Raw genomic sequence first — 20,074 nt, 5'->3', positions numbered from 1 at the left:
CTGCACAATGCACAGGAAACTGATGTGATGAGAAACAAACCACAAGAGGACAAGATTTACAAAATGTCCTAAAATGTGCATTTTATTTCATATCATTATACAATGTTTACATACAGGTATACTTTTAAGACTGCTCAAAGAAAGTGTGAAAAAAGTGAGGCAAGTATCAGTTTAAAAATTCCACCCCTACTCCAAACCCCCACAAATAAAATACATTTTAACACAATCTCTTCCAAATTAATGTTTTGTCCTGAATTTATTGAATCTTTCATTTCAACATGAAAAATACAATCGAATGAAAACTCAAGGTGAAATGCTGACCTACACTTCTGTATTGAGTTGCAAGAATACAATTTAAAACCTTCAGAAGCCTTCACTTGTCTCCACTGCTTATATATCTTCGTTATAATGAATTAGAAGGCACAGAAAGTCCAAATTCTCACAGACCAGTCAAGTTCTGATAAAAATAAATTACTGTGCTGGACATCTCCTGACTTGTCTGATATCAAACAAAAGACTTCAAGTAGAACCTTTTGTTCAAAATAGCACCATTTCCACCTGATCTCTCTGGAACACGCATCATTCTTCTTGTGTAAAGACTGTAGTTGGCACTTGAGGTGGGACACTTTCTGCCACAGCCAGGATTCTTCAAAGACTAAGCAAGTGCTGAATTGCATACCAAATTGCTGAACTCTCTACAAAGTGTAGGTAACATTTTTGTTGGGAAATGGCACGTTTAAACCATAATGTAATGTCATTTAACCCGCATATGGCTTGCCCATTTTGGTGTTTCCCTGACCCCTGCTCCATAATTTAGCAGATGTTCTTGTGACTGGTGAAAATAAAATAAAGACATGTTTATGGGGCTTCACGGCAAGCAGGTGTAAAAATAAACAAACAAATAGTGTGGTTGCCACTAAGAAGGTTTTCACATGTTGTTTAACTCCTGTAAAGTTTGATCCAGCATCTGATGCATATTAAGGTTTTCTTCTTTGGCATGCGCCACTTTCTCTGTTGTGGGATTAGAAAATTAAAACATGAATAGCAGTTCTTTGGAGGCACTGAACATGAAGGCATGCAATCATCATTTCTCTCAGAGGGTTTAGAAAGTTAAGAAATGTGCATGCTCATAAATATCAATGTTTCCAGATAACACAACTAGAGAGAATTCCAAATTAATAAAACAAACAGCAAGTAATGCAAGTTTGGAACTGTTCACAGCTGCATTTGTTAAGGAAATGCACTGCCAACAGAGACACAATGCTCTGGAAACTCTTTGCTTATAGGTGAGATAAAAAAGCAGCTTTTTTTTTTCTTTTTTTTAAGTAGGCAATTAAGAAAATAAGTTCTTTGCAGCTACACAATTAATGGTTTCATAGATTTCAAAAACACAAAGAACAAAAAAATTAAAACTATTTTAGTTTTCAGTGAAGTGACCTTTAAGAAATTTATTTCTTCTAGAAAATAAATTAACTCTAAGTTAGTAGCCTTATGCTGCATGCACACTTTTATAGGACAATCACTTAACACACATAGTTAATACAATAAATGAGCATAATGTTCTGGTGGTGCATCCCACCAGGATCCAGTAATAGTAACTTCACACTATGCAAGCATACCTTTAACTCATTGGGTATTGTCAGATGGAGCTCCCATTCTTTTTTTTTATTAATGTCAAATACAAGCCAAATTCATAGTAAGGCAAAATTATTTTATCAAAGTCTCCAGACAAAACAGCTGTAGTATCCTTTAAGTTGGTTTTGAAATACAGAAATATGGATTCTAGTGAATATTTTTTTCTCACTGTGGTAAAAATCTTAGGGCCAATTAATGTTGGATAAAGTGAGTGCCTTTCTGCAACACAGGCTGTTACTTTTTGCATACTGTTAGTGAAATGCTGTAGCTCTTAAGTAGAAAGAAACTACTGCACAGCAGAAGAGCTTAGTGCTCCTCCAAAATAGGTGTGCAGACACATAATGAAAAGCCTCATCCAGAAGAAGCATTTCCAGATTTTCCCAAGAGAATTTCTTTCATTAATTTACCACAGAATTAACAGGAAAAAAATCCATTTCTAAGTTTCTTGCTTCTTTCTACAATTACTAATTCATTTTTAAAGGAAATTTGGAAGGAGGTGGTTTCAAACAAGGTAACAACATAGTCCCACTAAAGTTTAATCCTCATTCAATGCCAGTTTTAGTTCATTAGTTAGGCGACTGTTTTGCTCAAGTTGCTGGTAGAGTTGGTCTGTACAGGCAGCAAGCAGGTTAGAAGAGAAAAAAAGAGGCAGAATGAAGACAGATTAGACAGAGAAAACAGTTAAATAAGAGTTACTAAAGAAACTGGTCACATGACAGACAGTTCAGTAACATAGAGAGAAACATTTTACCTCTGTTTCTAGAACTCTAGCAATAGCTGCTGCAAGGAACAGCTATTGTACATAGCAAGAACTGGCTAAGAATCCTGTTGTGGGGAACAGCTGTGAGACAAAACTGCAATAGAAATGGAAGAACTGCAGCTATACTCCTAATAGTACTAACTCTTACTTTACTCTTCTGTACAGTGTGTGAATTTGTTTTATTGAGTGCCATTTTTCTTTGCAAGCTATTTAAAGTGTAGTGGAACCTCATCTGCCAGTAGATAGAAGGCAACTGCACCACAGCCAGCATAAGTAACAGCAGGAGAGATGCCAGTAGGCAGCCACCACCAGGTCTGCCTCAGCCCACACTCCTTTCCTAGCAAGTCTGATGGGCTGAAATGTTATTTTTGATAGGTAAATATTACTGCTGTTACTGGAATCCACACATTTTGATACCTTCAAGTTGCTGAGTTTTATTTTGTACGAAAACAGACTCACATTTGGTGAAAATGAAAAGGAAGGATGAACACTTTGCTCAAAAAAAGCAAACAGAGAGGACAATTTGTGCTGGAACAGAACAGCCACAGCCATGTTGTGACAGCACATAAAGTGAGAGTTCTCTGCAGAGTGAAAAAAATGTTCCACAATGGCTTTTGACTATCTTGTGCTCTCAAATTGTTCATGCCCTTCTCAATAACTGCACTCCTGACCTCTTGATCCCAGATTATTCCCCTGCAGGAAATGACTGTTTCTGACTGTTCCACAAGCTGCCTAACAGCTTCCACAGGAATCCCCTTTCCCTGCAGGCACTGGACACAGCAAAGGCAAAGCTGTGCAGTGAGCTGCTCTGCAGGACGTGCTTGCATGGTGAGCAACTCCTCCCAGCTTCCTCCCCAGCCAGCTCAGCAAAGCCAGGGCATTTCACAGCTCTGATCCTGCACCAGTGACAAATGGATCTTGTCCCTCTCACCATGATAATGCCACATATACAAAAAAAAAGCAAAACCTTACAGTAACTAAAATTTCACTTTGTCTAGCAAAATGTATGTAGCTGTTATTCAAAAATGAATCATGTGAAATTACTCTTATTATCATCAGAGCAATCTCCTCTCTGACTGAGGCAGAGATTTACAGTATTTCTCGACTTCCAAAACAACTAAATCCCCCAGCAAAGCAGGGAAAGCACTTCCCAAGAGTACAGTGAGCCCTGGATTCCCATGGGCCATGTGTCCATGTGCTCCAGAGGCAGAGGCTGGCTCTGCAGGAGCCCCAGCAGCCAAGCAGAGTCAGCAAAGCTCAAAGCAGAGCCCAGAGCCAGCCCTGCACCCCTGGGAAGAAGCCTCAGGCACAAAAGCAGCCAGACATGGTACAATACCACAAGTGAGGGTGACACGAGTGCTGAGCCACAACAGCTCCCTGCACTGAGGATCAGAGCAGGAGGAACTCTGCATGCAGCTTCCTGGGGCTCTACACTGCACTGCTCACTTCCAGTGCTCTGTCCAGCAATCTGCCATCCCTCAGTGCAGAGCTGATCATGTGTGACTGACACAAAAGGCAAAATTTTAATACTGATGTTTAAAATCACTATGTTAAAAATTGACAGGTTCCTACAGTGGATTTTGCCTTTTTTGTTTACTTTTCTTAAGAAACACCAGTACTGCAAGGAATTGAGTCGACAAAAAACTCTGCTAAAACAATGAACCAAAACACAATAAATTAAGTAGCTGGAGTTGCTGTAGCATATTTTACTCTGGCTCAGATGACAAGTTACAGTTGATCCCCTGCTCCTGCATTTGTGAAGTTATTAGCCTCAGTCATTTTACAAATGCTCATTCCATTATATTTGGTTAACTTTTATATAACCCATTCTATCTGGTTACCCTTCACACACAGCCACTTACTGTGGCACTTGAGGAGTGGTAAGTTACTGAACTTTATTACTTGAACTGTGTGTGATTGCTGATTTGTAGCCTGTATTTGGGGTTCTGTCCCCAGCCAGCAACATCAGGATGTGTCAGAGGTAGAGAACTGGGATATGCCAAAGTTATCCAAGAATGGCAGGCCAGGAAGGGCATGCATCCATCCCAAGCCTTATTGGGAAAACAAGTTTTGAGGAGGGGAGAAAATCTACTTTAGACTGCACTGTTGAATAATCTTGAAGCTGAACAAGAAAGAGACATTTACATTATTCTAAAAGTTAAAAACTACAGTTCAGCTATGGTATAATGAATTTATTTAGCTTTGGTGACTTAGGAACTTTAGCAATATATAAAGTATCACCAGAAATCAATCTGGTTTTCGGTTCCATGTGAACTGGAAAATAACTTCTTTCACTGTGATGTAAATAAAGTTAAAATAAGGCAATAAACACCCTAGTTGCAAATAACAATACAAAAAGATCACAAGATGTCAGTATTTAATGCTTCATCCTTAATCAGACAGTGACAAATCAGCAGAAACCTGAAATCCATGATGTTCCACTTTGCAGCAGAGTAATTTCATTAACAGCATAATCACTAGAATTTTCCTACTCCAGCTTTGAAACATTTCTCATCAGTCTGCAATTCAAACTCACAAGTCTGAACTAAGCACAAGTGGAAAGCTACTGAAACCTCCCCAATGAACTTCCAATACTATCATGCCACTCAAGAAAAATATATTGTAAAAACCCCAGAATGTTAGCAAGCATCATCTTTGCGGAATAACTGAGGTGTGAAAGAGGGAAAACTTTTTTTGCAAGACATTTCAAGGATTATTTTTGGGTGAAAAAAAATAATTTAAAGTTTATGATGCTGCCTCTTTAAATCTGTTTCAAATATATAAGTTAATGAACAAAGACATTTAAATAGAGATAAGAAGTCTTCAGCATAAAGCTAGGAAAAGATTTCAGGCTTTAAAGTGAAAAATCTGGTTACATCAAGGATGTAACTGCTCCCTCAGCCAGGCTCCCACGACCAATGACCCCAAGGAAGTTGTGACCTTGCAAATTTTGTCCTAACAATAACAACTGGAAGAGTTCCTATTACATCTATTTGTCATTTTATCTGCAGCAGAGTTTGAGAAAAACTAAGATAATAACTGGTCAGTTTTCACACACTGCACTTGCTGGCTTGGCATTGTCAATGTTCAGGCAAAAGTGTTTTCAGCTAAAAAATGAAAACACCAAAAAATGAAATCCCTAATGGCATAAAAGCGCAACTTTTATTAATAACTTAAATAGTTACTTAAATAAATAAAAGGCAAAGGAATAGCAAAAGGGATACAGCTGGGATATTTATTTTACATTGAGAAATGTAGTTTCTGTACAGCAGAGCACAAACAGAGCATGTTCTGAGACAGGTGATAGAGAAAGAGTCAACTAAGCTAGAAGACAGGACAATGAGCCCATGAAACATCCAAAGCTTGGAAAGATGTTTTATCCAACCCGATGAAGATGTCTTTGGAGAACTGAAGCAAAGAAAATTATCTGCATGAAAAGAAAAAGTGAGATAAGGTAGAAAATGAAAAAAGGTGCAGAAAGACTTTCAAAAAAGCAGTAATGGCACAGCAGAGCCCAGCATGCTGAGATGACTATGCTAGAGAAACAGCACACCATGCTGGGACTGGAATGATACAGTCATGTCCTCATATACCAGTAGACTACAATTTTAAATCTGTTTTCCACTTAGAAATATCCCAAATTGAAGAAATATTGTAATCTCTGTATAAAGAGGAGGAAAAAAGAAATCCATTTGCTTGATAAGCCACTAAGCAAAACCATATGTTGGGGAGGAATTTGAAAACAAAAGAATCAAAGCATACAAAGCAGGCAACATGAGACCTCTACCTAAAATGTTGGTAGAGAGAAGGAGGAAAGTAATGAACAGACATGGGGACAAAAACAACAAGAAGAAAAAAACATTTAAAATATGAGTGCAAACAAAATAGGTTTCAAGCTCAAAGACATAAGCAAACCTTATGTCCTGTTGAAAGCATGCCTGGGTTTCCAAAAGGGAATGCTGGGACTAAACATCGCTAAACCTCCTAAGCACTTGAGAGCCAGAGCTCTTGCCCTGTCCCATGTCAGCTGCAGTGTCCATGCATGGGAAGGTGGAGGTGGCACAGCTGACCTCTGTTCAGAGTCACTTTGTGTCAAACTCTGCACTGAGCAGTCACAGCTGCTGACTCTTCTACTTTCCTGCCACTCTTTATTTTTCTCCTTATGACTAAAGTTGGTATTACCACATTTTTGGTGTATGCAAATAAAATTACTACTGCTACCCAGAAGAAACCTACAAATTGTTGCCTTTATGGGTTTAAATGACAAGGCATTTTCAATCCATTTCCACACATGGAATTCAGTGATAACAGCTGAAATTTTCAGAGCAGTTATGAAAATTTAGATAAACACTTTCTACTGTCATTAACAGAGAATACAGCTAAATCTAAATTTCTCTGACATTTTTGCAGGAACTTTGCCAGAGCAAAAATTGTGACAGCAGGCAAAGGAATACACTCTGAATGCAACACATACCACAGCAATTTTCTTTGGTAAAACAAACATGATGTGCCTGGTAGATAATGTTTGAACAGAGGTGAACTGAAAGGATAAACACAGAGCTACAAACAAAGGGCAACCACAAGACACAAGGATTGCAGACACAGAATCAAAAAAGTAACCACAAGCTTACAAAATCACCATGAGTATTTACCAGGCTTGGCACAACACTCACCCACACTTTGCCAGGGTAAAGCAATTGTTCATGGTATTTTGTACACCTATTGTCTCTAAAGGAAAGCATCTCCCACTACACAGGGAGCATCATTTCACAAGGGCGGAAGTGCGCAATCAGTGAGGGCAGGGAAGCAGCAGCAGGCACAGGCTGGGAGGACATTTACATGGAAGTCATATCATTGAGAGCGTGGTCCAGCTCCTCACTGATGGCTTTGTACTTCAGTTTCTGAGCATAGAGCTCATCTGGTGTTCCCCCAGCAAAAGCAGAGGTGTGCAAGGAAATGGAGCAGGGTCGTGGGATGGAAGGTGAGGTGGTGAATTGGGGATACCATCCAGAAGCCATAGGAAATGGGAAGAGTGCACAGAAAGAAGTGTTGTGACAGACAAAATGAAACAAAATTAGAGAAGAATAAAAGAAAGAAAATAGTGAACAGTTCTATGCAAGAAAATAGTGAACAGTTTTATGCAACAAGTTCATTAACTGCACTGCCAACAGGGTAACCTGTGATATACAGAAAACCAAGAAAAAAGAATACAAAAGAATACAAAATACAAAAATCCATGTTTCAGTGTCATGGATTTTTGTTTTAATGCTTTTTTGTTTTAATCAAGAGAAAACACAGGAGCTAGGTAGAAAAGATCCAAAAATGGGGCTCAAGAAGGACATTACCATTTTCTACCATTTTTTTTTAAACCACTCTGGCTTGTGTGATTTTAAACTCAGCTTCTTACGGCAATTTTTGTTCCTTCTAAACACTTATCTTTCTTCTCTGCTTCCTTCCTGAGTCAGGGATCATAAATTTTCAGCAGCTACTTAGGCATTTCATCACCTTCATGCAGAATCCAGCCTGCCACACCATGCAATTTAGCTTCTTCAAATCCTACACTTAGTGTAATGCCTCTAAATAGCAAACTCCACAGAACTTCAAATTACAAAGTCCTACTGAATTGTTTTCTCCAGAGGCAGAAAGCACATTCTACTACTCTGATGCAATTCTGGCAGATTTATCAAAACCTTACAAACAAACCTCTGAAGTTGAATAATCCTTCTGATTATGTATACAATCTATTAGCTTTACCAAAACCCAATAATGGGTCTACGTCATAAAATGCCTGCCCCAACCCACACTTAACACAGTAATAAATTAGGTTAGCTTGCTACATTCCTAACTATTGCAAACATAATGCAACTCTTCATCAGCTCTTTACTAAGATGATAATAACACTTGTCACCTGATCATTTACCCTGTAACATTTATATACTTCCATATAGAAGAGTATAAAGCAAAAAAATGGAAGGAGTCTTGAGAACATAAGAGAAAAAGCAACAGGCAAGAGCAAAACACTGTTCACCTGAAGCATTTAAGATATCAATACACTTCATTTAGAAAACATTTTGTCTACTCTTTAGGCAGACCCATTTATAAAAGCAGGACAAGTCAGCCCAGTAGAATTGGGTAATAAAAAAAAAAGCAATAAAAACCCTCACACAAGAGAAGAATAAGAGATATGTATTTCCACAGGAAGTAGAAAAACAGCCCCACATACCTTCTAGGTCATCAATGCTCTTCTCCAGCTTGGTTACTGACCTCTCAGCAAACTCAGCACGGGTCTCAGCCTGCAGTCAGGACAAATACAGACTACTTTAGGAAACACACACAGTGCTTAGGAGTAGAAAAGAAATAATTCAAGTGAGGAAAAAAGCACTGTGAGAAGAGGCAAATAATAAGGCTAATATAAACTAATTTCTAGGGGAGATATTTAACAGTAAACTTTTTCCAAAATGGTATGCTCATCCTTGCACCATCAAAGTAGTGTTTGTACTAAAAGAATCAAAGGTGCACTGGAAAATATGTTGCAAAGAACAGCTCTCATTTTACCTCCTTCAGTTTGTCAGTCAGAACTTTAATCTCCTCTTCATACTTGTCTTCTTTCTGTGAGTACTGTAATTAGAAAGAGGATCACTGGTATTAGATGGGTATTCTAAATATACCCAACAAAACCCCACCTTGAAACTCTTGTAACAGATTATCTGTACACAAGAAATTGTTATAGGTAAAACAAAATTAATTCCACTTGGAAGGCTGTGGTAATATGGTTTATTACAAGAGTCAAACTTCCCTTGAGTTACATTCCAGTGCAATATGGTGGGAACTTTGAGAAGAAATTAGTACTACAGTTTTAAAGAGGAATGTCTTCTGGAGAAACTTAATGTTAGTGCACAGTGCCATTCTGAGGACATTCTATAATTAACACTTAATCCTGTCAGAATACTCAACAGAACCAATGTGGCCAAATAATACTGACCTATTTGGAATTACAGGATATGCTATGTATGGAATTGAGTAATAAATCCAAATGCCTCTACTGACAGCAGCCCTGAAGAAATGCTGCTAAGTGATTGGCATACAAAGAAAACCCCACAGGCCAGCTGACAGTGTAAGGGACACATTCTCACAGAAGTCTCTAGCCTACCTTCTCAGCCTGAGCCTCCAGCGACTTCAGGTTGTTGGTCACAGTTTTCAACTCCTCTTCAAGCTCAGCACATTTGCTGTTATTTCGGAGGTAAGGCAGGAAAGGGGAGGATGGAAGATTCAGTCAAGCAAAAGAAATAGGAGAAAATAGGGGGAAAAGATAGAGAAAAATGAAAACCATTACAGGGCAAAAGAACGGCCTCAAAAGCAGCTGATCCATCACAGACTGAAAGCAGCTCTTTGTGATGCCAAATACCAGTTCAAGTGCACATTAAGACAATGACCAGACAGAAATTTATCTACAGCTCTTGGCTTACACAGAAACATTTACAGAGCTTTTACACGTGAGACAGTTCAGCTTCTTTTGGCTGCACAGGAGATCAGTTTTAAAGATAAAAATCAATAAACAAAAAAGAGACCAAAGAAAACCACCAAAGCGAGATGCAAAGAGAGAGTAAAGAGCATAGCAAGGACTTATTTGTTACTACTGAGTGAGCTAACTGGCTATGGAAGCTGAAACACTTGGGTTGCAGTTAAACCTAAAAACTGTTTATTAGTATCAGTACCTTATCCTCTGCAGCCATTAATGCTTTCAAGGTTTGATCCATTATTCTTAACTGTTCTTCCAGCTGTCGGACTTGGCTGTTAGTGAACACATGAAATGCACAAAAGCCATTCACAAAATCAGTGTGCAGGTACAGCATGCAGTGACAAAACACGCGCACACACATAGAACACATTTACTTTGGCACCGACCATTTATCTCACCATTACAGTAAATGAGCAAAACATAGCTTGGAGCTGAACACACAGTGTGCTGCCAACATTTCATGCAGTTACAGTTCTCTTCTAGCACCTCACACAGATCCCAGGGCAGGTCCACACTTACCTTTCTGATAGCTCAGCACGCTCCTCAGCGCGCTCCAGGTCGCTCTCAATGATCACCAGCTTACGAGCCACCTGCAAGGACAGGCAAGGCACAATCAGGGATGTTATGTTGCTGCACTGCACCTCACCTGCTTCTAGAACCTACAAAGCAGGAGGCCAGGCCTCTTCATTTCTTGGTCAACACATGAGTTTAGATGATGTGATATCTTCATTATTCATTTGAGACTTAGTTATTGACATTTTTCAAGGCCTCCCTTTCATTCACCAGAGCGTAACTGGTGAATGAAAGATCACCAGTTTAGTGAAAGATCTAAGCTCAGATCTCCTGTCACCTTGTCCCTTGAGCTATCTGAGTGCCTGATTTTCCTTCCATAGCTGTGGAGAGGGGTGTTTGTGATCTTTTGAACTTAAAAGGCAAAAGAGAAAAACAAAAATTCCAGGCCCAGCCTCATGGGCTTCAGAGAGAGATGACCTGCACTCAAAGACTGACCTCTTCATACTTGCGGTCAGCCTCTTCAGCAATGTGCTTGGCCTCTTTGAGCTGGATCTCCTGGATTTCCATCTTCTCTTCATCCTTCTGGGCCCTGTTTTCAATGACCTTCATTCCTCTGAAAAACGTGAAAAACAGGAAATGCAAGGTTCAGGGTTTGCCAGTTTATCTCCAGCTCTGCTCCTTGTGGTATGTGACTTTCAGACGGTGGTATTCAGGTGAGTGAAGCACATCAGACACATGAGTCCTCACACCATAGATTTAGTCCTGTGCACTTACATTTCAGAAGTTCAAGGAACAAAACATGACTTAGGAAGAAAGAAAAAATGTGATTTGTTTAGCTCATACTGTAATTCAGCTGTAGAATTCTTTTTCATTTTAAACTGCAGGAAACACTCCCCTTACAGAAAGGTTAACAAAGGGTGTTGCTTCTACAGACCTAATAAGACTGAAAGCAGCTGTGCTTTTACACTCATCATCAGCATGTAGAACCCTTGCAGAACTGAAAAGAGCCATGTCTATGGGCCAGACTCCCCTGGGTTTTGCCATGCCAGAGCCCTAGAAGCTCCCTGTGCTCTCTAAAAGCAAAATTGAAATCCTTCATAACAAGAAACACTGTGTTGCACATGTTTGATATAAAATTACCTTAAATGTTTCAAAACACATCGTGAGTCTGGCAAATTTCTTTTGAACAGACCCCATTCTTAGTAAGGTAGAAGCACACAGGCAGAATGTGTGGGTTTCTTTCACAATAAAAGGTTCTATCACAGCTATAAAGTACCATTGGAAGAAAACAGAAGATCTTCCAAAGTCATGAAGCTCGAGTTCCTAACTTACACTACAGACTTCTGGAAATGTGAAGGAATTATCAGTCTCTTTCCTTTCTTCACCCTCACATACCAATCTTGCCAACAAGAGAACCAAAACCTCTTCCAGCACTTCACTACTCTCCAGGTGAGATTTTCTACCCACAATGAAAGCAAGAATCACTCAACAGCACAAGAATATTACAAGGAGTTGTCATCCAACCAGAGAAGTCTGGGCTGGGCCAAGCAGTTTTCCCAGGATGTGAATGATCCATCAAAAGATCTACCAACTTAAATGTCATCTTCACAGCTGGAAAAGAATCCAAGCCCAGATACTTTGGACATTTCTACAGACAAGCTGTTACTGAAGCCCATGTAGGCAAAGGAAGAGCAGATTACACATACTCAGAGACCTAGGAGTGGTTTAATTTATGTCCCTAACCCACACCCTGGCAATTATGATCTTTGTCATAAGGGTAACAATCCATCCAGGTGTGGCTCCACCCACCTTTCACTCTCATCTGCAGCCTTCTCAGCCTCCTCCAGCTTCTGCAGGGCAGTGGCCAAGCGCTCCTGAGCCCGATCCAACTCCTCCTCAACCAGCTGGATGCGTCTGTTCAGAGAAGCTACTTCACTCTCAGCCTAAGCACAGGAAAAACAGAAATTAATTCATAGTAAGGCACACATCTTCCTTTGTACAAGGTTACCCCATTACCTGCTAGTGCCACTTAACAGAACTTTGTCATTTCTGACTTCATCCATTAAAAAGTCCATACACAGAGATGTGCATGATTGAATTGTGAAGTTATTGCTTAACAGAGGAAAAAAGTGATTAATGCTTGCTTTCAACGAAGCACATCAAGGACTGTACAATTTGTACTAGAAAGAACTGCACAGGAAGAATTGTGCACCATTACCCAAATATTTTCTGTTATTGTATTTGCAGGCATTAATTACAGACCATCCCTTTTTCAAATCAAACCAACACAAGCTAATTACTCAATTCTTCTGTTACCCCAATTCCTTTATTTATGACCTTTCACCATATTTGGCAAGAATTTTCCCGACATTTCCTTGAGTCCTGTAAGAAGGGTTCAGTGTAAACATGTAAAAACACACCTGGAGCAGCATTTGCAACAAGACAGCTGCCACAGAGAGAATTTGAGAACATTTAAAAAGTGTCCCAACACCCAGAGGTTTTGTTTACAGGCAAGCTGTGCAAGGGTTGACAAAAAAGGCACCAGCAAGGACCCTAGTACAGGCAGCAATCCCTTCAAACATCCTTTTTTTTTTTTCCTCCCATAGTTCCACCCTCAATCTTCCCCTAAATTTGCTTTTCTTGAATTACTTGTTCACTTAACTTTCTGTACAACACTTGCAACTCATCTGCCTCTTATCACTACAAGCTATTATATACTACTGCTCCAAACCTAAGTTTGCAATGTAAGTTCTAAAACATTCTTCTTATGGTAACCTCATCATTAAACTTACTTTCTTTCAAAACTATATTAAGCACAAAGTATACATAAAAGGGTAACTATTCTAAAAAGTGAATTACTTCAGAGAATAACACTTAATTAGTACTGTAAACATATATATTTGCTATATGTGAGGAAGTACACATCTGAATTTCCTATGACGTCTTTTGAGGGGAAAACCAACCCTCTGACAAAAGTGGATACCAAAAGTATCAGTTTGGTACTTTTTCTTCTCTAACCAGAGGTAGCTGGACAGAGTTGTCCATATCAAAGATTTTGCTGTTCATAACACAAAAAAGAATAACTTACAGACCAGACAAATAAAACAACCTTTGACATAAAAGCAACAATGTCCAGCTAGAATGACTGAAAGTAACACATGAACAGGGAAGCAATTATATCTTTGAACATTAATATGCATTGGCAGTGAACACAGGACCAGAAGGAGAAGAGACTTCATCCTCAGAGATCCACATTAATCCAAATATAAAGTATTTAGCTATGTAATCAGAAAGTAGTATTGAAAATCTCTGGTTTTGGACTTCTGGCTTTAAAACAGTAAGAATTTGAACTTTCACATTTAAGAAACAAAATGACCCTTCATAAAGGCTACCCTAGGGAAATTTGTAATGTTCAAGTTAATTATTATCATGTCAAGACTGCTCATCATGATAAGAGCAGAAAATGTGGTTCAAAACACAGGGTGACTAAAGTTCAAGTTTTCACTTCCTGCTCCAGTAACTCACTAAGGATTTACCAATCAGCCTTATATGGCCCCATTACTCTTCTGCAGAGCAGGACTTCTCTCCTTATATGGCAAGGAAGGAAAAAACCCCAGTGACATTCGGGGCACTCCCACTGCTACCATGCAAACATAACCCATGTTTCTGCCGTGGCACTTACACACCACATATTTTTACAATGAGTGATGACATGGATAAGTTACCACTGGGTGTTAATTATCACTATTATAAGGGAGATTCTGTTTTCCAGAAGGAGGAAGAAAAATGCATGTTGAAAAAGTGGTTACCAACTTGAGATGCATGCACTCAAACCAAGATTCTTCTTTAAGGGAATGGCTGCTAATCACAGCCTTGAAACTTTTAACAATCTGGTATAACAATCAAAAGCTGCAGGCTGTGCTATGTTCTGGCCACAGCTGTAGCTTTTTTGTTGTTTGCATGTTTGTACCTTGCACAGGAAGAAGCAAACCCTCACCTAACAACCCTGGCTGGTCACATGCCATACGTGCACTGAGGAAAGAGCAGATTCACACCTCAGCTCTTGCTGCAGAGCTCTCACAGCCTCCCTCCTCAAGCATGCAGAAATACAGCTGCAACAATAAAACCCCTCATCTGTAGCCAGCCCTGCAGAAAAGCACACGTCTACATGTGCCTGGGAGTTCAGCTTTTTCAGCCTTTATTCACCCAAAGACTGACCCCTTCACACAAAAACCTAAATACCATATAAATGTACTCCAAAGAATTTCACATCATCCACATAAACCAACTCCAGGGAAGAGATAAACATTAACCTTTAGGGTCCTAAGCCTTACTGCAATGTAGCTGAACTCTTAAGGGAAGCCTTCTTACTCCAGAAGGCTGTAACCACTCCTCCAGCACTATTCCTTCTGCCACAAAAGTTAACAGCAAAACTTTCCTTTTCAATAGAAATTCCTTAATTCCTGGTCAGAATAATACATGTTACTGAAAGTAGCAATTTCTGTGTCCTTTACTCCACAAAGATTAGAAAACAAGTACAAGTTTTTAAAAAAACAGAAACCCTTATGAAATGACTTATGGTTGTTTGCTGAAAAAGCCAGATATGCCAAGTGATCTGCAAGAATGCAATAGTTACACAAGCACAAGTGGCCATATTTTGCTCCAGAAGGAAGATCACCTGCAAGTAATCAGGAGGTTCTTCTTTTGAACTTACTGCCCAGAATGTGTAGAAAGGCCCATATTATAAGGAAATCAAATAATCAGAATTTTTTCTATTGTAATAAACCACACAAGAACTTTGCTCTTTTGCTTTGTTTTTATGCAACCACTGAAGACACTAAAACTGCCTCAAAGAACACTGTACATTTTACAGCAGGAAACATTCAGCTACAGCTGCTGGAACTCCCAAAGGTCAGCGATAAGACAAAGAACAGCCCTATCAGGCTTTTTTTTTATTGTGATTGCCACCCATAATTACATCTCTCTGCTACGTAAGCCTGTGCTGCTCTCACCTGATCCTGCTCTGCCTGAAACCAAGCCTACTGTTCCTTTCCCCTCTTGGCGAGGGGCTTTGGAGAACAGCACACACCGCAGGTGTTCAGTGGCTGGGGTTGTTGGGGAGCTGTCAGGTATCATCTCAGGTGCACTCCTGCGTACTTCCAACAGCCGCCATGCTGACTTCCTTCACAAATGAACTCGGATAAGAGAACTAGGACTTGGGGGGACAAACACCCCGTAAAACCTTGCTCATAGCCTAATACAAAACAACTAACCTCAAATATCTCGCCAAAGTGCGAGCTCACTCTAGCTCGGGCTTTTGCTGTTGCCCAGCACACCCAGCGCTGTCTCTGGGCGCGCTCACCTGGGCCCGGCCCACGCAGCACTCGGGTTACCGAGCCGGGGAAGGCAGCGCCGCGGGCCGGCCAGCAGCCCGGCAGGTAACAGGCAGCGGCCCGGCAGGTAACAGGCAGCGGCCCGGCAGGTAACAGGCAGCGGCCCGGCAGGTAACAGCCGCCTTGTCGCACGGCAGTGAAGGAAGCGGCCTCCCGCCCGCCAGCCGGGGAGGCAGGCGGAGCACCGCGCCCCGGGACCCGCACCCCAAGCCCCGGGCCCAAGCCGGGTCGAGGGCGGCCCTACCTCCTCCCGCAACGCCCGCTCCTGGTCCACCTCCCGCTGCAGCCGTCCCGCCCGCTCCTCGGCGGCGTCCGCCTGCTCCTGCAGGCTGCGGATCTTCCTGCGCACGGCCTCGAGCGAGCTCATCGCCGCCATGCCCGCACCTCGCCCAGCCCGCGCCGCCTCCCTCCGCCCGCCGCAGCCCCGGAAGTCCCCCCGCGCCGCAGCGCTCCGGGGCGGGGCTGCGGCACCGGGCTGGGACCGGGGCGGGGACGGAGGATGGTCCGGCCGTCCTAGGGATGGGCCGGTCCTGCCCGGGGATCGGCCGGTCCAGAACCGGGATGGCCCGGGCCTGGCCGGGGATGGGCCGGGCCTGGCCCGATCCGACAGCTGTTGGGGTGGTCGTGGCCGGGGATGGGCCGCTCCTGAACCGGGATGGGCCGGTCCAGCCCGGGATGGGCCGGTCGTGGCAGGGGATGGGCCGGTGCGGCCCGGAGGATGTGGCGGGGCAGCAGCGCCGCCTGGCGGCAAAGCCCTCGAGCTGCCCCGGAGCGGAGCGGCCCCACCTTTCCCCGCACGCCGCCCCCGTATGAGCGGCGCCGTCAATGCCATCGAGGGACCCGCCAGTGCTGCTGCACCGGCCTGGCTCCTGAGACACGGGCAGGGGACAGGGGGCTGCAGCTGCCCCCTCTCAGCTGGGGTGGCTCCCGGGATGTGCCTGGCTTTGGGACGTGAGTCATACCGGACAGGTAAGATTTTCTCGTCCCAACGAAAGGCGAGTCCATCCCAGTGAGCCGACACTCCCTCCCTGCCTCTGCCCTTTTCCTAAGGCTTGGAACTATCCAAACTAATAAGGTAAATACTGGGTCAACTGCAATGCCCCAAATATACTCTTCATTGACAAAGAAATCCCTAAACTGTCAGACATATTCCATGCATACAAATAGATAAGACATTTACCTCGATGAAAACAAGCCAGACACTCTCCCACCCTCCACCTCAGGGAAGACTGCAAATAAAATTGCCCTCAGCTAGCTTCCAAATACTGTTTTCCAGCGGGGCAGGTGGCATGGGAATCAGTTAGGAAGATCCTTAGTTTCAGAAAGGGAATCTAGTAGCATTTCTCCAGTCTTCATCCAAGGCAAGCTATTTCCAAATAGTCTGCATACTTTTCCATATAAGGAATATCTCCCTTGGATCTATATGTGGTTCCTTTGAACAAGCTAAATAAATGTCCTGCTAGGAAGCTGTCTCTCCTATGGCAGCCTGCACAGAGCAGACATCTGATCCACATTATACACGGATCCCTCTCCCCTATTCCTTTGAACACTTCGGTTTGTTAAGTTCTTGGGTTCTCTTTCAAAGCTCTATAACTTAGTTGCCATACTGAAGCTAAGCCTTTTCTTTCTTTATGCATTTTAGAAGTAAAATAAGATAAAAACATGGTGTCTTCTATGTGAAGTTGTTTGTAACATTTCCGTTTCTGAAAGTATCCTTCCTCCCCTGAAATACTTTGCTTGCTTCATTTGTGGCAACTCCTTTTCATTTTGGCTTTGAGGTTGACTTTTAAAGCTGAGCTATAGCAAAAGGAGGGTGACTGCTTGGGAAATGCTGTAGCTTCATCTAATTCTGTAATTCAGACCTGAGATTTACTCAAGGAGAATTGAATTGTCCAACAGCAGCAATAGAGACCAAGACCTTAACTGCAGAGACTCTCATGGTTCCATACATGCGATCCATTAAATGCACGTCAGGAACAGACAGGTGGGAGGGATGAGGGCCTGGGAGAGGCACAAGCTCTTGCCTTATTACCATATAAAGTGCTGAGCTATATATATCTCCCAGCTTGCTCCCAAGATCCCTGTCCTCTGAACAGCAAAACTAGCAAGTATCATCTTCCAGACAATCTTCTGTCCCACAAGACTGAACTTTTCTTTGACAAGTGAAGCAGTTCCACTGATTTCCAAGGGGGGGAAAAAAAAAAAACAAAAAAAAAACCCAGGACAGAACCTTTTATCTCAGGGACTAGTGAGCCAAACCAGTATCTACCAGCAGTTCTAACACATGCATACCTAGGAACAGCTCTCTTGAAATCAGAACTAGCAGCCCTTGCTCTTCTGGATCTCCCTCTCCTGCATCTACTCACTATTAACTCTCTGCTTCTGTTTCACTATCAAGACAGTATTGTTCCACCCCGAGTTGTTTTACCATCACCTGAATAGATAAATCACCATTTCTTTACTTTCACATCTAGAGTGGCAAGTACACATAAAAAGCACATGTCAAGTGAGCAGAAACCCAACCAGACACCTCTGATAGTGTGCAAACCTCATGCAGAGAGGCAGTGCTGTGTTTCCCACTCCCTGTCCAGGAGGTGCCTGGACCCAGCCTCCAGCAAAGCTTTGCAGTGCTGCTGAGGAGGAGTCCAGGCTGTCCTGAGCAGAGGGAGCATGTGGTTTCTCTGTTGGGCTTGTGGTGAAAGGAATGGGGGTAACTTACATCTGTGGCCTTTTTGTCAGCCAGTTCCAACTTTTCCTGTGCATCTTTAAGGGACTCGGAGTATTTGTCCAGCTCATCCTCAGTGGCCTTCAGCTTCTTTTGCAGAGCCACCAGCTCGTCCTCCAGCTGTGATGTGGGTGGAAAGTGGTGGAGAGGGGAGGGCGGGCGGGAAAAGGTGCAGCAGGCAGCGTGATCGTGCAAACGGAGAGGTGCGAGTGCAGAAGAGACAGAAAAGGACAGACAGACAGAGAGAGAAAGAAGGAGAGACAGTTAGATCCTCTTTGCTTGCAGCACGGGCACGATACCTTGGCAGCATTCTCCTCTGCGGAGAGGAGGCTGTCCTCAGACTTGTGAAGCTCTTCCAGCACTTGGTCCCTTGTATCCTCCGTCCCACGCAATTGCTTTTCCAATTGCACAATGTCACTCTCTAACTAGGTGCACAAGAGGAAATATAACGCACAAATATGTTTCTCACTTGGCTTAGAAAACGGAAACTAATTCATAAAATCACTCTTCCTTTCTCCCTCCTCCTTCAGGATCTCCCAGACACGTGCAATCAATGCATTCCCCTCCCTCGATCGAGATGGGTGCAAAGGAAGGGGCTTGGAGAAGGACAGTAAAGTGGGGCATGTGTCCGGAGAGGGGCAGGAGGGCAGTCTGAATCGGACACATCTGCTGAGTGATGCTGGAGTGGCCGAACACAGCTTTCACTGACCCTTGCCAAAGCGCCGCACATCTGCCCAGTGCTAACCAGGCGTTCAGGGCAGCCTCTCTAAGCCATCCCCCTGTGACAAAGGCACAGAGGCCACGCAGCCATCCCAGGGCCCTGCTCCCCGGCTGGAACGGTGGGGAAGGGGGAAGAACCTCCTGCCGCGCCCCCGGGAACCTCCAGCCTGCCAGGCTGAAGCTCTGCCTTAGGGAAAGTTCAACCAGTTCTGCAGGGGCGCGGGGGTGGAACAGAACAAAGTACGGTGAGGGGCAAGAAGAGGGGTGGAGGTAAAAAAAAGAGAATAGTCTGGAAAGATTTGCGCCCCGGCGCTCGCTGCGCCCGGGCCCTCGGTGCAGACCTGCTTGCTTCTCTCCTCCGCTGCCTTCTTGTCCGCTTCGGCTTGCTCGGCTCTGTCCAAGGCGTTCTCCTTGTCCAGCTTCAGCATCTGCATCTTCTTCTTGATGGCATCCATGGTGGCGGTGGGCTAGGGCGCGTCCCCGCGCGAACTCCTTCCGAAAGAAAAGCTTGGAAAGTTGCGGGAGAGCCCCGAGTCCGGACGCAGGCCCCGGGGGAGCGGAGCGGAGCTGCCGGGCGGGGTTGGTCCGTGCGGGACGGGGCGCCGGCCGAATGCAAGCGGCGGGCAGCGAGCGCCTCACAGATATGTACTTTCCCAGGGGGCTGACTGCATTCCTCAAGACATCCAATACTTTTTTGGAAAGGGCTTTTTTTTTCTTCCCTCCCTCCCTCCTCCTTTCGTCCCTACCCCTTTCCCTCTCTCACTGCCCCCCGGGTTTTTTTGGGAGGCACAGCTTTCCCATTCGCTGCC

The 20,074-nt window shown here is 43.2% G+C and overlaps 1 protein-coding gene across 22 annotated transcripts; it reads right to left on the bottom strand.

The window, feature by feature from the left end:
• Positions 1-55: 55 nt before the first annotated feature.
• Positions 56-19,879, bottom strand: TPM1 (tropomyosin 1). Of its 22 annotated transcripts, none has more exons than XM_058033790.1 (10): positions 19,607-19,873; positions 18,845-18,970; positions 18,540-18,665; positions 12,237-12,370; positions 10,923-11,040; positions 10,434-10,504; positions 9,546-9,621; positions 8,951-9,013; positions 8,619-8,688; positions 56-1,011 (listed from the first exon to the last, which is right to left on the bottom strand). In XM_058033790.1, the coding sequence occupies exons 1-10, from the start codon at positions 19,718-19,720 to the stop codon at positions 929-931; spliced, it is 981 nt and encodes a 326-aa protein (XP_057889773.1). In that variant the 5' UTR covers positions 19,721-19,873; the 3' UTR covers positions 56-928. The 22 variants fall into 22 exon arrangements, with proteins under 22 accessions (XP_057889773.1, XP_057889776.1, XP_057889762.1 ...); XM_058033782.1 differs by lacking the exons at positions 56-1,011; positions 18,845-18,970 and adding exons at positions 5,620-5,822; positions 7,235-7,313 and having other exon boundaries at positions 19,607-19,879; XM_058033792.1 differs by lacking the exons at positions 56-1,011; positions 9,546-9,621 and adding exons at positions 5,620-7,313; positions 10,111-10,186.
• Positions 19,880-20,074: the final 195 nt, after the last annotated feature.

The sequence above is a fragment of the Melospiza georgiana genome, chromosome 13 (assembly GCF_028018845.1).
Source record: "Melospiza georgiana isolate bMelGeo1 chromosome 13, bMelGeo1.pri, whole genome shotgun sequence".
Taxonomy (NCBI): Eukaryota; Metazoa; Chordata; class Aves; order Passeriformes; family Passerellidae; genus Melospiza; species Melospiza georgiana.
Note: the sequence above shows the minus strand (reverse complement) of the source record. Positions and strands in the feature narration are given on the sequence as shown.

What these genes read in the sequence shown, in the direction of transcription:
- TPM1 (XM_058033789.1), bottom strand. Translation starts at nt 19,720, where the DNA reads ATGGATGCCATCAAGAAGAAGATGCAGATGCTGAAGCTGGACAAGGAG. An exon ending in CTGACAAAAAGGCCACAGAT is followed by an intron (nt 12,371 to 18,539) that starts GTAAGTTACCCC and finishes TCCTGTGCTTAG; the next exon opens with GCTGAGAGTGAAGTAGCTTC. An exon ending in CTGACCGCAAGTATGAAGAG is followed by an intron (nt 10,505 to 10,922) that starts GTCAGTCTTTGA and finishes CTGTCCTTGCAG; the next exon opens with GTGGCTCGTAAGCTGGTGAT.